A 17,233-nucleotide genomic window follows, 5' to 3' on the forward strand; every position below is an offset into this window, starting at 1 on the left:
GATCGGGAGGAGAGGTGGCGTCAGGAAGACCAGCAGGCGACTCAAACCCTGCTTGGACTAATGAGGGAGCAAATGGACACGCTTCGGCGCCTTGTGGATGTTCTGCAGGAACGGAGGCAGGAGGACAGAGCCCCGCTGCAGTCCATCTCTAACCGCCCTCCCCCGCCACCAAGTCCCATACTCCCCTCACCCAAAGTGCACAGAAGGAGAGGCGGCAGAGTCCCTGCTAACTCTCACTCCACCCCTGCAGAGAGCTCGAGCAGCAGAAGGCTCTCATTCCCCAAAATTTGACAAGTTCTTTCCTTCCCGCCTGACACAAGCCCCCGTCCAAGTTTCACTTTCCCAGTTCCATGTTTGGTTGATAATAAAAAATACGTTTCTGTTAACTACTGTTTCCATCATGTTCTTTTGGAGGAGGGGGGGATAGGGGGTTGGTAATTCGACAGGACAGTCACCTTTGGCAGGGTATATAGTCGGGGGCAGGCACAGCAGCAGGGCACATACATAGTGCAGTGATGCAGTGACTAGTTACCCTGGTTAGTCTGGGAGGTTGTTTTCATGTTATGTGGTGGGGGGTGGGTTGCTCTGTGACTTTGTGGCAGGGGAGGGCAGTTACAGATCTTAAGCGGCGGTCCTTAGGCAGGATCACAGAGCCACACAGCAGGGGATCTGTAACCGTCCTCCCCCTGCCACAAAGTCACATAGACCCCCGCATACACACAGTCCCTATCAGGAGGGGTGACAGGCTCCGTTGAAACAACCATCCCACCGCAGCGGAGCCTGTCAATCCTTGAGTTTAGAAGCTGCATTCGCGCCACTACAGTACACCCGCTCCGCACCACAGTCTGCGTCCCAGTTTTAAAAAATTCCCACGAATACAGTATTAAAGAAAACGGTGTGCTTTAACAAAGTAGAACTATTTTTATTTTGAAACGTGTGTTGGAAGTGGGGTGAAGGGGGTATGTAACTGGATAGGATAGTCAACATTAACTGGGCAAAGAAACGGGGGCAGGTTTAGCTTCTCAATACACAAACTTTAAAGTCACAGGTTACCCTGCTCACTCAGGAACTTTGCTTTCAAAGCCTTCCGGATGCACAGCGCTTCCCGCTGGTCTCTTCTAATCGCCCGGCTGTCTGGCTGTGAGTAATCAGCAGCCAGACTATTTTCCTCAACCTCCCACCCCGCCATAAAGGTCTCCCCCTTGCTCTCACAGAGATTGTGGAGCACACAGCAAGCTGCAATAACAATGGGGATATTGGTTTCGCTGAGATCACAGCGAGTCAGTAAGCTTCTCCATCTCCCCTTGAGACAGCCAAAAGCACACTCCACCACCATTCTGCACTTGCTCAGCCGGTAGTTGAAGAGTTCTTTTTCAGTGTCCAGGGTGCCAGTATAGGGCTTCATGAGCCAGGGCATTAGCGGGTAGGCTGGGTCCCCGAGGATGACTATAGGCATCTCCACATCCCCAAGAGTTATTTTGTGGTCCGGGAAGTAAATACCTTGCTGCAGCCGTCTAAACAGACCAGAGTTCCTGAAAACACGAGCGTCATGAACCTTGCCCGGCCATCCCACGTAGATGTTGGTAAAACGTCCCCTGTGGTCCACCAGTGCTTGCAGCACCATGGAAAAGTAGCCCTTTCTGTTAATGTACTGGCTGGCCTGGTGTTCCGGTGCCAGGATAGGGATGTGAGTTCCATCTATGGCCCCACCGCAGTTTGGGAATCCCATCGCTGCGAAGCCATCTATGATCGCCTCCACGTTTCCCAGGGTCACTACCTTTGGCAGCAGTACATCAACGATTGCCTTGGCTACTTGCATCACAACAACCCCCACGGTAGATTTGTCCACCCCAAACTGGTTCGCGACTGACCGGTAGCTGTCTGGCGTTGCAAGCTTCCACAGGGCTATGGCCACTCGCTTCTGGACAGTCAGGGCTGCTCGCATCCGGGTGTCATTGCGCTTCAGGGCAGGGGACAGCAACTCACAAAGTTCCAGGAAAGTTCCCTTCTGCATGCGAAAGTTTCGCAGCCACTGGGATTCATCCCAGACCTGCAGCACTATGCGGTCCCACCACTCAGTGCTTGTTTCCCGTGCCCAGAATCGCCGTTCCACGGCATCAACATGACCCATTGCCACCGTGATGTTCTCGGCGCTGGGTCCCCTGCTTTCTGAGAGGTCTGTGCTACTCTCAGACTTCAGGCCATCACCGCGTTGACGTAGCCTCCTCGCCTGACTTTTCTGCATCTGCCTCAGGGAAAGGTGTATGATAAGTTGCGAGGCGTTGAGAGCGGCCACAACTGCAGTGATGGTTGCAGCAGGCTCCATGCTCGCAGTGCTGTGGCGTCCGCGCTGTCACTGACTAGAAAAGTGCGCGAACTGATTTCCCGCCGGCGCTTTCAGGGAGGGAGGGCGGGAGTGATGGACGGATGACGACAGTTACCCAAAAGCACCCTGGACACATTTTTTTTACCCAGAAGGCATTTGCGGCTCCACCCAGAATTCCAATGGGCAGCGGGGACTCCGGGAACTGTGGGATAGCTGACCACAGTGCACCACTTCCAATGTCGACGCTTTCCCCGTTAGTGTGGACTCACAAAGTCGAATTACTGTCCTTAGTGTGGACACACACGTTCGACTTTGCAATATCGATTCCAAAAATTCGATTTAAGTAAAATCGAACTACTCTCGTAGTGTAGACAAGGCCTTAGTTTCCTTCTCTTCATGTACTAGTGGGTTGTTTCTGAAGTCTTGTTTGGATCTATTTCAGCACCTAACATTTTCTTGCTAGAACGTACACTGTATTTTGTAATCTTCTAGCGTGTTGCCATTGACTTCAGCGGGGCCAGGATTTGATCCCTGGACTTTATTGTGGGCTTCCTTTGTTTCCACTTGGATTCCTTGTATGCTGCTTGCTGAACTCTTTTATTCTTAAGCATTGGGTTTGCCAGTTGATACTAATTTGCAAGGAAAAGAAAATATAAATTGTATTGAAGACAACATCAAGATCAAGGTGTCACGGAGTGTGGGGGAGTCAGGGCCCTGCACCCCCCACTTAGGGTGACCAGATGTCCCAATTTTATAGGGACAGTCCCGATTTTTGGGTCTTTTTCTTATATAGGCTCCTATTACCCCCTACCCCCAGTCCCGATTTTCATATTTGCTGTCTGGTCGCCCTACCCCCATTTCCTGCGATTCACCGTGACTCTCAGCCAGCCAGTAAATCAAAAGGTTTATTAGATAACAGGAACACAGTCCCAAGCAGGGCTTGTAGGTACAACCAGGACCCCTCTGCCAGGTCCCTCTGGGTGGCAAGGATCTTGGGGTTCCCTGCCTCTTCCCAGCCAGCCCAAAACTGAAACCAAAAACCCCTCTTCCAGGCTCTCTCCCCCTCTCCCTTTGTCCAGTTTCCCTGGGCAAAGGTGTCGCCTCGCCCCACCCCCCTTCCTGGCTCAGGTTACAGGCTCAGGTACCGTCCTTCACCTAAAGTCATCCCCTGCTCTCCCATCCCCCATGCAGACAGTCCCAGTAAAACTAAACGACATTCCAGGTCAATCCACCCCGCTCCCTATGGAAGACCTGACAAGATCCGGAAGACTTCTAGTGTTCTGCCAGCTACCAAATCAAACATTCTCCCCTCCCCATCTTTACACTGAATTATGTCATGTAATTAGTATCAAAAATCAACCAAATCTATTTTAATGTTGCAGTTAGCAAAAACACTACACTGGTGGATTAAATTGCTTAGGGAGACCACCACATAGACATTTGCTTGTACAACATCCATGTTCAACTCCACATCTAAGGATAAAAAATTCAAAGGACTGTGCCTGACTCTCATAAACTCTGCCACTTAGAGAATCCAACATTTAAAAACCATTCACCCCAAGCAGAATATTCATAAGCAGTAAAGTAATTGAAATGAGTTGTACAGTACAGTAAAAGATATAAAAGCAGGGCAATGGCTAACATAGAGTGACTGCAACAATTAAAGATGGGGTTCTGTAATGTTTGAAATTCAACACTGAGACCAACTGTGATGCTAATCCTGTCTGAAAGATGGGTTACAAAAGCCTAAAAGAGCTGAATTTCAGAATGAAGTTGATGTCACTGTATAGTGATACAGGTGGAAATCTAGAGTTACTGGTATTTATTTATTTATTAATGACACTCTTCATTTGCTTTCCCTCCACTACAGTTAGGATGAAATCATCATGGAGGAGTGTATCATATAAAGAGATATTTTAATTAAATAAGTTACTCTACAATACCTGAATATGTTGTTTTTCAGATTCTCCGATACCTCTTTCTCTTAACCAACTGCTTACATTTTAGTAGTGTAAGGTGTTTATAAAAATGAAATAAACCAAAAGGACAAAGGGAGATATTTTATAAAAATAATGGTGCAGTCAGTATACAAGTATAGAGTGGGCATATGACACTTTAAATAATGAAACCATCTCTGAGCAATCAGCGATTTACATTGGCTAAGGATCTGGCCCTAGAGCAGTGAATTCTGTTTTCAGAAGTGCTTGGCCAGTTTTCTTATTAAGTCCAGAAAACAATTAAAGAAATGTTAGTTGTTTCCTTTTGCTTAATAGGGATATTTCAGACACCCATTGGATTGTTTTTTTGGAGACTTACCTGGTACATAACTTTCCCTCCATATTTGTTTTACTGTCTGCACCCATTTAAACACAGTGCTTTTGGGAAGAAACTGCTTTTTTGGCTTCAAAATTTCAGAATTAAATTGAAAAGTGCAATTCAGACAAATACGAAGCAATTCATATTGTGAAATTGTAACCATGAAATGAATCTCCTTGCAGTATAGACTAAATGAAAGTATTAAAGCATATCTAGATAAAATGTTTACAGCACTATTTCCTAATCTAATTCCACTAACTTCTTCCATAAGCACAGGGGAACTTGCATTACACTAAAACACTGACACTCTTCAAGCTGTTCCTTTACTCTTTGTCTTCTGTTTGTTTTAAGCTACATAGAATTAATTAGCAAGTGACAGCCAACTAGGACATTAACACCAGCAGATGCAAGAGAAGCTTCAACAGCAGTCTCAGGTGAGACTAGAGAAGTGTTAATCTGAGACCGACTACAATAGTGTAAATGGATGCTCTAACAGCCGTTCTAAAACCCATACAACTCCATCTTCCCACTCCACTCATGTCAGAGGTGGTGCTGTGGTATCATCATCCTCAATAAGAGGCTCTCCCTTTTGTCATGAGGAGCTAGAAGCTGAATGGTCCATAGGGCCTGGTCCTCACTTACACTAAAGCCTTATTCACAACTCTGGCAGTGTAACTAATAGTGGATGTAACTGTAACTTATAGTGTGAAGGGTCCAATGAGAATCATGCCCTACAATGAACCAAGTCATTATATGTCACTTCTAGTGCTCCCCCGGGGCATCCATTTTCATTCTCAGGAAATAAATACTCAGTCCCATCCAGGTAGTTTCCAAAAGCCTTTACATCAGGTGGGATTTGGTACTTGGCATGGACCCTCAAGGAAATAGAACAGAGATGTTTTGGGAATAAACTATTTTATGTTCAATTTTTTTTCTGCTATGACCACTATGACAATGCACTGAAAAATCAAACCGATGAAATCTTAGTCCTATAAGTGTCAATAGCAAAACTTCTGTTGACTAGAATGTGATCAGGATATCAGCCAGAGTTTTGGGTGGGAGTTCAGGGTGTGTGACAAATGGAGGATATACCCTGAAGAGTTGAAATGTCTGGAGCTAAACAATGAAGTTTATTTCTCCCCTACTGTCCTGTGATAAGAATGAGGGTTATGTACTTTCCCATTCCTAGTAAAGAAGAAATTTTTGTATAAAATACAATAGCAGAATAAATACTTCATGAACTTCAGCAGAATTATTTCCTAAATATTTTAGTCCACAGTGCTTTTTCATTTAAAAAGCTGAAGCAATATAAGATGCCATCTCTGCGTCTCTGCTAACATTTGATATGCTCTATGATTATCATTAAACAAATTGTCTAGTGTCACCATGATCTAGTAATACTATCTTATGACCCTGACACTACACATGATGGTTTAAGATGTTTGTGGTTGCTGTCAGCTGCACAATCAGGTAGTGTGATCTTTGCATTCCTGCATTATTCACATTTTCCCGATATTTCAGTAATAATCTTGCCATAAAGGTTAAAAGATGTTTAAGAGCCTGGACGCTGCCTTTTAGTATATGTAATAAATATGAAGAGAACTACAGTATATTGTTATATTGTTTCTAGTTGATTCTGCAGGGGACCAAATAATTCCATCTCACAATGACCAACAATATAAAGAGCAGGTTTCAGAGTAGAAGCCGTGTTAGTCTGTATCCGCAAAAAGAACAGGAGTACTTGTGGCACCTAAGATATATATCTCCTCAATATATGTTCCATTCTATATGCATCTGAAGAAGTGGGCTGTAGTCCACGAAAGCTTATGCTCTAATAAATTTGTTAGTCTCTAAGGTGCCACAAGTACTCCTGTTCTTTTTTTAATATAAAGAGCAGTGGTAAATAAAAGAAATGCCGCTGCAGTAATTCCAGCTATTTCCTTATTAACTGATCAGTCCTGGTCCCACTGAAATAACTGGCAAAAATCCTGTTGTCTGCAGTGAGACCAGGCTCAGATCCTAAATGATGTATAATGTAAAAAAAATACCTTGTATTTATATAGTGACCAATGTCATAAGTAATCACCCAGAGCACTGACAAAAATCACTTGGCTAACAGATGTGGTCTCCTAATAAATGTGGAGCAAAATAGTGCTCAGTTATGGCTCCAATTCAGCAAAGTACTTAAGCACTTGCTTAACTTTAAGCATGTGCTGAAGTGCCAGTGAAATTAAAGTTAAGTACAGGATTAAGTTCTTTGCTGAATAGGGATGTATTTACACATGTTTTAAGTGCTTTGCTGAATCAGGGCCTATGGCCCCAATATTGCAAGTTATTCTGTCCACCTAGACCCCAGCACCCATGCAGAGCCCCCTTAACTTTAATGGGCCTCTTTGCGTATGTAGGAGCCTGCTCGTGCAGAATTCCTTTCAGGTGTGGGGCCTATGGGCAGGGCCGGTGCAAGGAAGTTTCACGCCCTAGGCGGAAGTTTCACCTTGCGCCCCACCCCCAGCCCTGAGGCGCCCTCCCCGCGGCAGCTCCCCCCACCGGGGAGCCGTGCGGCAGCTCCCCACCCCAGCTCACCTCTGCTCCGCCTCCTCCCCGAGCATGCTGCCCCCGGTCTAATTCTCCTCCCCTCCCAGGCTTGTGGCGCCTGGGAGGCGGGAGAAGTGGAGCAGCGACGGCGTGCTTGGGGAGGGGTGCAAATGGAATAATGCACATCAATTTGTGACAGAAGATGCTGTTTCAATGTACAGGAAAATTCTAAAATATTAGGGTCTGATCCAGTGTCCACTGAAATCAATGGAAGGACTCCCATTGACTTTTATGGGCATTGGATCACCCATTTAATGCCTTATACATTAGCCAATCAGATTGCTTGATTCATTAATGATGACAATCTCCCATTTTCCTCTTTCTCCATAATGTATGATGATAAGCTCTTGTGATGCTCCAATGCCCTCTTTAGCAGCAACATATTTTTGATATTAAAGCCCTAATTCCGCGAACACTTCTGCATATGTCTAACTTTGTTGCCGAGGCAAGGTGGGTGAGGTAATATATTTTATTGGACCAACTTCTGTTGGTGAAAGAGACACGTTTTTGAGCTACACAGAGATGGTTTGGGAAAGGTACTCATAGTGTCACAGCACAATACAAGGTGGAACTGATTGTTTAGCAGAAGTAGACAACTTTGTTATCGTAAATATTCCCACAATGGGACTGCTCACAGTGGTAAAGTAAAGCACGTGCATAAGTGTTTGCAGGATCAGTGCCTAAGTAAAGACAGTGCAAAACATGTGATGTGATATTTGGGGGGGGTGGGGGGGGGAGGGGGGGGGGGGGGGGGGGGGGGGGGGGGGGGGGGGGGGGAGACCATCATGCTGAAATGTAATGATCCATATGGTCAACGGGTACGGTAAAAGAAAAAAGTGGTTCCAAATAAACACTGTACACAAATTCAGCAAAAGATCTATTATGTTTGAATTAGCTATCCATCAGGGTTTGTATATGGCCCCCATCACCCTAGCATCTGTGTGCCTCATAAAGAAAAACAACTACAATGGTATCTCTCTTTCTTGCCTCATGGTAAAGCGCTGGCTTGATTTTTTTTCTCTTGCCTGTGCAATCTTAATTTGCCCCCCTTGTGCATATGATTAATTACATAGCCACATACTATTTTTTCCCACAGGATCCCTGCCTCATTCAGTTCACAGGCAGGATGGTGCTCAATTAATGAGAAGCTATTCAATATTTTGTTTTCTCCTTGATGTTCAATGTGTGGCCCATGCTGTATTTACTGCACACGAGTCCAACTCTGCTCTGAAGACAGAATTATTAATTTCCTCCTGGTCTTTTCTATAGCATTCACCACTATAGCATCTGAGTGCTTCACAAATATGAATGAATTTATTTTCACAACATCCCTGTGAGATATTATTATCCACATTTTACACCCACACCCTAGCTTCTTTTCATTTCTGTTTTCCCTCTTCTTCTTTCCTCATCCAGCTTGTTCCCAGTCCCGGTCTCCTTGCCCAGCTATTCTCTTTCTTCCTCCCTGGCTCACTGTTCATTCTCAGTCCCTTCCTATCTAATGGTTCCCAGCCCCTACCATCCCCCCTGCCTGTTTCTTTCCCTGGTTCCCAGTCCTAGTCTCCTTGCCCAGCCAGTTTGTCTGCCGCAATCCGGCTCCCAGAGTCAGTCTCCCCTCCACCTCAACTCTCAGCCCCAGTTTCGTTCTCCCTCCTGCTAGCCTCCAGGTTCAGTCCCTGCCCCCGGCCCGAGACACCTTGTCCCAATCTTCTCTACCCCCAGGTTCAGCTCTTGTCCTCTCTGCATTTGAATGCAGCAGCTGCGTGGGCTCAACAAAAGGAGTTTTGAAAACACAGGAAGGAAAGTCTCTCTCCTTTCAGTTCTGGTGCTTGGACCTAGCATGGTCCATCGCAGACCAGAGTTCAATTGCAAGGAAAGTCCTGCTCCTCCCCCTGCAGCCTTGCTGCACATGTGTGAACTGCACAAATTTTCAAAGGCTTATGATTTGGCCAAATTTGGGCAGATTTTCATAGTTCTAGCAAAAGACATATCCTTGACTTGAGGGCCACTTCCTGCCACATTTCAAGTCCCTGCTCGAAAGCACGGAGGTGGCAGGGCTTCTCAAAGAAAAGGTCACCAGAATTTTTTAACGAGGGCAAAACAATGTATTTTTTCCTACCCTCATTCTTGGAAACAGCTGAACTGTTTTGGCTGAAATTTTTCAGAAAAATTCAGCCTGAAGCAGACACCTGGCAGGGAAAAATTCAGCTCAAACAATAAGTTAAAAGCAACTGAACACAGGATCTTATAGTTGGAAGTGTTGGACAACCTTAAAATAGGTGGTGCTACTAGCCCCCGTAGTCCATAGAGAGAGAGAGAGAGGGAGAGAGAGAGAGAGAAAATGAAGGCATTATTGCCCCTTTTAATTTCCTGTGACAAATAATGTGGCTCCGAGAGTTTTTGTATTAGGCTAGAAGATGTACATATCATTTGATTCTATTAACCACAGTAACCAGTTCTGAAGACAATTCCCCTCAGCATACTGGGAAGGGTGGTGTGTTTCCTGAAGGGAGTCAATATATAGTAGTCATCAACAGTGCTCCTTCTAATTTTTTCCACCCATGTGAAGAATGAATTTTGTTATGTTCACCAAAATCCACCGGGTCCGGATTGGGTCAGGCTGGGCCACCTTGGCCGCAGCTGGGTCTAGGGCCGGTCGAGGCTGGGCTGCTCCGGCCGCAGCTGGGTTCAGGCCAGAGTAGGGGCGCCCTGGAGTGTCTGGGCACTGCGGCAGAGTTGGGGCTGGGGGAGGGGCACCCCCTCCCCGGGCGGGTTCCCTGAGCGCCTGCGCAGCGCTAAGAAGGTTGCTGTGCAGCTGCACAGCTTACAGGGAATTTAGGATCAGTATATGACATCTTGGCTACGACCATGGCAACAATAGCATATTCTACAACACTTGTCCTGGAGGATTTTTTATTAAAGTTGATAATACCTGTAGGGAGACCTGGGTGGTTTAAGTGGTGCATAGGCCTTGTGCTCTCTGTCTGTGGAAGACTGAATTTCACCCAGAAAAAGCAATTAATAAGCAGAGATGGACATGTAGGATACTAGTGTGATTCTTATTCGGAGTGCTTCAAACAAGCCAAAAAATGTTTTAACTTCTGTTAAGTGAAACAAGAGTGACATCAGGTGGGCATGCAGGTGGGTTATTTCTCAGAGAACCCACAAGGCATCTCATGGTTTATGTTTATTGCTATAGAAGGGGTAATCATAATTCAGACTGGATTCAGTTAATCTTATGTTAAAAGAAATGAATAACCTGTTTAAGGCCAGATCCTACCATCGATGTAGACTCTATAAGATGCACCTCTATAAGATGTAGAGACCTCTGTTTGCTTGTAGTCTTATTCAGTGTGTAAAATAACTGAAAAATGTAATCATCTGAGTAGGGCCCAACCAAATTCACAGCCATAAAAAACACATCACGGATCGTGAAATCTGGTCCCCCCTGTGAAATCTGGTCTTTTGTGTACTTTACCCTATACTGTACAGATTTTACAGGGGAGACCAGCATTTCTCAAACTGAGGGTCCCAAAACAAAAGGGAGTTGTGGGGGAGGGTTGCAAGGTTATTGTAAGGGGGTCACAGTATTGCCACCCTTACTTCTGCACTGCCTTCTAGCTGGGTAGCCAGAGAGTGGTGACTGCTGACCAGCTACCAAGGAAGGCAGCGTCCCGCCAACAGCAGCACAGAAATAAGAGTGGCAATATCATATCATGCATCCTTACTTCTGCGCTGCTGCTGGCGGCAGCAATGCCTTTCCAGCTGGGCTCCTGACCAGCAGCTGTTGCTTGCCAGCCGCCCAGCTCTGAAGACAGCGCTGCTGCCAACAACAGCGCAGAAGCAAGGGTGGTAATTCCACAATCTCCCTACAATAACCTTGCAACCTTCCCACAACCCCTTTTGGATCAGGACCCCTGCAGTTACAACACCATGAAATTTCAGATTTAAATATGTGAAATCATGAAATATACGATTTTAAAAATCCTATGACCATGAAATTGACCAAAATGGACCCTGATTTGGTAGGGCTCTAAACTCATTGATCATTAATCCACCTTTTACTTATTTATGTATAAATTCTATCACTGCCACTTACATTATCTAGATGGGGTAGCCAGGGCTTTTTATTAAACCACTTAAGGCAAATGCTAGTTAGGTATACAAGTAGAACCTGCCTTTTTGACTTCATGGATATTCATTAAAAATTAGATTGGCATTTGTGAATATTGAAGATAAATTGCCCGCAGAGACATTCAATATTTCACATTTGTTTAATATTTTTAAAGGCACCTATTGAAAACAAAGCACAAAGTTCAAAGTTATTTTGATTAGCATAAGGAGTTCCATCTGAGTCTCCCAATGATGTAGAGTCTTTTAATTATGACACGAGACACTAAAGTTCAAGTAGTTCATTGTGGGTTACACATTTTCAAGCAATGAGAAACAATATATTGGCAACTGTTAATGCCATTTCATGGGAACAATGTATAAATCAATAGTGGACTTGCAGTAAGAAAGATTGTTTACAGTACAATCAGCCTGGTCTTAATCTTGAATGCTTGGTAAGATTTAACCAGGGGTCACGGGGCTGTCCTTTCAGGCCTTACTCAGAGACCACACCACTTCAGGTCTCCTTCATCACCACTGTGTTTTATTGTTTTGTTCCAGCAGGCCTCTGCCTGTAGTGCTATTTACAAGCCCCAGCCAGCTCCCCCATTTGCTTTTGGGGAAATGGACACAGCTAGCAGCAGCAGCCAGCCCTGTCTATCTCTGCCTTCCTTAAGGCTCTCAGTGCTCCCTTCTAGGGTCTTCCTTCCTATTCCCAGCTGCTGGAATGGCTTCCCCATCTAATTAGCCCCTGAGCTGTAGCTGTACTCTGTTGCTTGACCTCCCAGTTAGGTCTCAATTAACCTACATTGGTGGTGATTGAGGGATAGGATGCTGCGTCAGCTCTTGGCTCAGCACGATCTGTCTCAAAGAGCCTGTAACTCAAGGGAAAAAACAACAACTGGGTTTTATTAGGTTGGTGTCATAAAAGTGTCTTGCCAATGTTTAAATAATTACATGAGAACTTAATTATATTTCCTCTGAAAAATCAGTGCTAAACTGACCGTGTGATACACTGATAAAGCGGATGTCTTAAACCAAAGAGAAGTATTAGAAGTGTCATTGTGTAGTGTCTAAAGTATTCGAAGTGTCCTTGTCTCTACATTTCAGAAGCCAAAATCACTGACAAAATAGTGCGGTTGTTTTTGCACAGGAATAAATTAGGGTCCCGATCCTGGAAAAAATATATGCACATGAGTAACTTTATGCACATGAGTAGTCTTCCTGAGTTGAATGGGACTAATTATGGACATAAAGTTACTTTCATACGTAAGTGTCTGCAGGATGCAAAAATGTACATTACTAATCTTAGTTGTCTACATTATAGAGCCCCAGTCCAGTAAGAAGATCTGCTCACATGGATCCCTGCAATTGCATTAAGTCACATTGAAGTCAATGGGGGTCTGCATATGTGCGCAAGGATCTACCCTCAACCATACCACTCAGCAAAGTCTTTGAATTGCACTGTGACACATAGTGAGGTCTCCTTAGATACTTTAATCACTCTAGCTCTTACACACAAGTATCATATGTGATTTGTTGTTATAAAGTACTTTTACATTTTTTATTAAGTAAATAAATTCTTTCAAGCTCCTGTCCCCAACCATGATTAATAATTACATGCAGAAAAATTCAACTGTAGGGGGAAATAATTTTAATATTTTCTCTTTACTGCTTTTTCTCATTTACATTCAGTTAATTTTTTAAAACTAAATCAAATTTTTCTCCAGGATTTAGGATTAAGTCAGTGGCTTACGCAATAATGGAGCCCATTGTATCTTTCAGGAAATTGTTATATCTGGACAAATTGAAATTAAGGAATGGGGTTTTCCCCATCTCCCTATATAGATTATTTTCAAGATGTAGCACTATTCAAAGGGGATTATTTTCTCATAATTAAAACCATAATAACTGAGAAGTGTTTTTTTAGAAGTTTAATATCAGGGAGGGGATAGTGGTTAAGGTTTGACCCCTGTCATGGCAATGAAGTAAGTGGTGTGAACACATTTAACACCTTATCCAGGGTGACCATTTTATAACGGGATCCTTACCATTCACTCTAATTTTATCATCTCCATCACTGTCAACTGCTGCCAGGGAAGCCTTAGTCTTGGCATCAGTCAAAGTTCTGACACTTGTGGAGAAATTCTGCAGGAAGAACCTGTCAAAAAATGAGAGGACAAATCAGTGAACCTGGCCCTATTGAAGTCAATAGCAAAATTCCCATTGAATTCAGTTGGAACAGGATTTTACATGTCTGCCTGAGAAGTTTACCATGCAATGATAAAAAAATAAGTGAAAGTTAATTACAAATGTGTTTTAGGGGAAGAAGAGGCTATTTGCATCGAAGTATGAAAAGTCCTCAGCTGAAATCCTGGCTCCATTGAATTCAATGGCAAAATTTCCATTGACTTCAGGGCAGCGGCGGCTCCAGGCACCAGCTTGCCAAGCAGGTGGTTGGGGCGGTCACTCCGGAGAGGGGCGGCAGGTCCAACTATTCGATGGGAATTCGGCGGACGGTCCCTCACTCTCGCTCGGAGCCAAGGACCTCCCGCCGAATTGCCGCCGCAGATCGCGATCGTGGCTTTTTTTTTTTTTTTTTTGCGCCGCTTGGGGCGGCAAAAACCCTGGAGCCAGCCCTGCTTCAGGGGGTCAGGATATCATCCCTGGAAATTTAGACTGATGATATGACCAGTAACAATTTAGCCATCCTAACTTTTATTTCAAAATGAGATTCATATGATTAGCTTCTTTAAGATTAGGGTTGTAAGAAGTCGATAGCCATTAGAATTTAGAGCACAAAAGCCAAACCCCAGCAGAACTGCTGTTTTTCAATCTTTTAAAAGCCTGTTAATTATCCTCATACAAAATAAATATTTTCAGAGCTATGTAACTGACTTGTCCTTGTGCTCCACGCTTTTTGAACTTCCTATTGTTCTCTTCTTGAAGTGGACACTAGGCAATAAAATAAGCCGGGAACCCAAGTGTTTTTTCTTAAATATTTTTCTTGTGGTTTTCAGCCCAAACACAAATGGAAAAAAAGTGAGTAATTACAACCTAGGTTTCAAAAACACAGATCAGAGTAAGTCTATTTCTAATCCCATGCTGCAGTGCATTTTGTGATTGTGAAGGCTGAACTTGTTTGTAGTGTTTTGATCCACTTACTTCAGCTCATCTTCCTCAATTAAGCCATTCCTATCAAGGGCAAGGATTCCAAAGACTTTGACCAGCTGTTCTTGGACTTGGAGTTCAGACCCACTTTGATGACAAAGGTTTTGTAATCGAAGGAATCTGCGGCTGAGGGAGGTCAGTGAGAGAGGATAGAGAAGAGAGGTTAGAGATTAGGAACCTGAAAAGCGGCCTCAGTTTTTTCCATTTGTTATATTCGCCAAACTACAAAGAGACTGTTTTGCTCCTCAGCACAATGAAGCTCCTCAATAACTCTTTGATTTTCTTAATCTATTTCAGATGAGCTGAACATTTCAATCATTGATCTCTCTTAAGCCTAGGGAGAAAAGCTAATGACTCTGGGCTCATTCCTGCAGAGATTTACATGTGCAAGTATTTAAGTCACTCATATAAGTAGTTTTCACTGAACTCAGTGGGTGAAATCCTGACCCAATTTAAGCCAATGGGAGTTTTATCACTAACTTCACTGAGGCCAGGATTTCCTCCCTTGTGACTATTTTTCTGATTAAAGTGATTCACATGCATAAGTGTTGGGGGAATTAGGCCCTAGACTGAGTACAGGTTAAAACTCACATGTATTCTACCTCCTTGCCTTATTGGGGGGAGAATACAAGTAGAAATGTAGTTTGTAAAACAAATGTGGGGCGATAACCTTGTCGTGGACACTAGAAATGGTAAATCATGTTAGGTTATTTCAGGCTATCTGGTTGCCTTTTCTGTTTCTACTGGAACTGAGTGATTGGATGGCAGGGAAAGGGGAATTTGAAAGGCAAAGAGAAAAGGCAGGAGGCTTTTAAAAGGCAGGCATTACTGTGGCAGCTCGGTAGGCCAGCAGCGATTTCAGCATCATTCAGGATACCAGTGAGAGCCACGTCAAAGTTACAGGGAAGAGGCAAACAAAATAAGCTGGCGCTAATACAAACCGTGATGATGGGCAAGTACTATTTTCAAGTACAGGCTGTTGGAGAGCTTAGTGTGAGATACGTCTGCAGCTCCACCAATGGCCAGCAGAGCCATTGAATGTTGATCTTGGCATATTGGCCTCTACCACTGCCAGATGGGGACATGTCCTTAGATCTGCAGAAGGCAACAGCAACACAGGCCACAGTTTTGCCCAGGGGAGGTGTTCCTCTGAAGCACTGAATGTGGTTCTTTCCTTTAGCAAGTTCTTTCATTTGGCCACATGTTTTTCATCATAGGTTGTAGTGGATTCTCTCCAGTTGATCCTTCAGGTTGATGATGCCAACACAAAACCAAACACCCTGTAAAAACTACAGCTTTTGAGGTTCAGTTTGACATACACAGTTATATCCAAGTAGGTTTTTTTGAATGGGTCAGTGTGAGACCTGGGGGGAAAAACCCACCAACAATAACAAAAACCAAACCCCCAAAACAACAAGCAAAAAGCTCAACTCACCCTGTTGATGGATTTTTCCCAAGCTGAGAGGAGAAGGAGGCAGAAAAATAATAGTGCTCTTCGCTTGATTTTTTGCTTGGCAGAGACCTTGACATATAGGCTTTAGTTTAGACCTGTCAGACCTTTCACAGAAGTCATAGAATCATGTCAGGGCTCAGATGTCAAAGGGGAGGAGATACTATAGCTGCTAGCTAATCAGATTGATATTTATATCATAGAGGATTGTACGTGGTGTTTTAGACAATATGATAAGGTTTAGAGCCATATGAGGTAAACCCACTCAAGTCACTTGTACCTAATTTTAGCAAAGTAAGTGATTTTTTTGAACTATGGATGAAAAAGATTTTAACAATTTGATATTGCTTAGGCTACAGTTACTGAAATATATGTCTGTACCGCTAGACTTTGGAGTCTTAGGGCCTGATCCTGCTAACCTTTATGTGCTCCTGTTAGTAGTCCTATTGACGTAAGTGAAGCTGCTCACGCGAGTAAAGTTTGTGTGTAAAGTGTATATAGCATGTTTCCTTCTAAAGAATCCCCAAATGCTTTTTAACAAGCTAGATACAGAGTTCAGTTAATCTGTTACTGAAACATGTCATTTTGATTGTAAGTTCTTCGGGGGGAAGAGACTTTGCCTTTTCATTTCTGTAAAGCTCAGTGCAAAACCATTGCATCATATACACTTTAAATAATAACAACAATGATAAATGCAACCACTTCTGGGGGTGGTGTGTTTCAGTTGTTTAACGGCACACAGGAATATACAGCAGTTTAAGAAAGGGAGTGAAAATAATTTGATGTTTGGGAAGAGCTGGTAAAATAAAAACTGACAGTTATCTGTTATCCCATGAAGTTGCCCCCTCAACCTCTTTCAAAAATAGCATGAGTCAAAGACAGAGACAGAAACTTCACCTTACATTTATCAGCTTGTGTGGGTTACCTCTGCAGTGCTGTTTACATTTAAAAGAGGAGCTAATTGTATAATTCTAAAACTGTGTTATGTGGCAAACTAAGCATCCTGGAAACAAAGATACGGGGGCTCTGTAGTATCAGTTTAATACTGAATATGTCCTTTCTCAGGCATCTTGTCCTGAACTGGCAGGAGGGATGAACTTGATGAATGAATCAGTCTTCCCTGTCTCTAACTTCCATAATCCTAGTCTTGTCTATTTGCAGCTCCTGTTAACAGTAATCGGAATTACACATGTGCTCAGGGAAGAGCTGGGGTAATGGCAGTTGTTGGTTATCATTCAAGAAGGAACTCACTGTACCACTCCTGT

The 17,233-nt window shown here is 43.8% G+C and overlaps 1 protein-coding gene across 1 annotated transcript; it reads right to left on the bottom strand.

Moving 5' to 3' along the window:
* Positions 1 to 2,889: 2,889 nt before the first annotated feature.
* On the bottom strand, positions 2,890 to 16,048 carry LOC128843938 (parvalbumin beta-like). The gene is given in 6 exon segments (XM_054041081.1): positions 2,890 to 2,955; positions 13,399 to 13,508; positions 14,513 to 14,585; positions 14,588 to 14,644; positions 15,348 to 15,448; positions 15,954 to 16,048. Coding segments are annotated over 6 exon segments (462 nt in total). The 3' UTR covers positions 2,890 to 2,929.
* Positions 16,049 to 17,233: the final 1,185 nt, after the last annotated feature.

The sequence above is a fragment of the Malaclemys terrapin genome, chromosome 10 (assembly GCF_027887155.1).
Source record: "Malaclemys terrapin pileata isolate rMalTer1 chromosome 10, rMalTer1.hap1, whole genome shotgun sequence".
Taxonomy (NCBI): domain Eukaryota; kingdom Metazoa; phylum Chordata; order Testudines; family Emydidae; genus Malaclemys; species Malaclemys terrapin.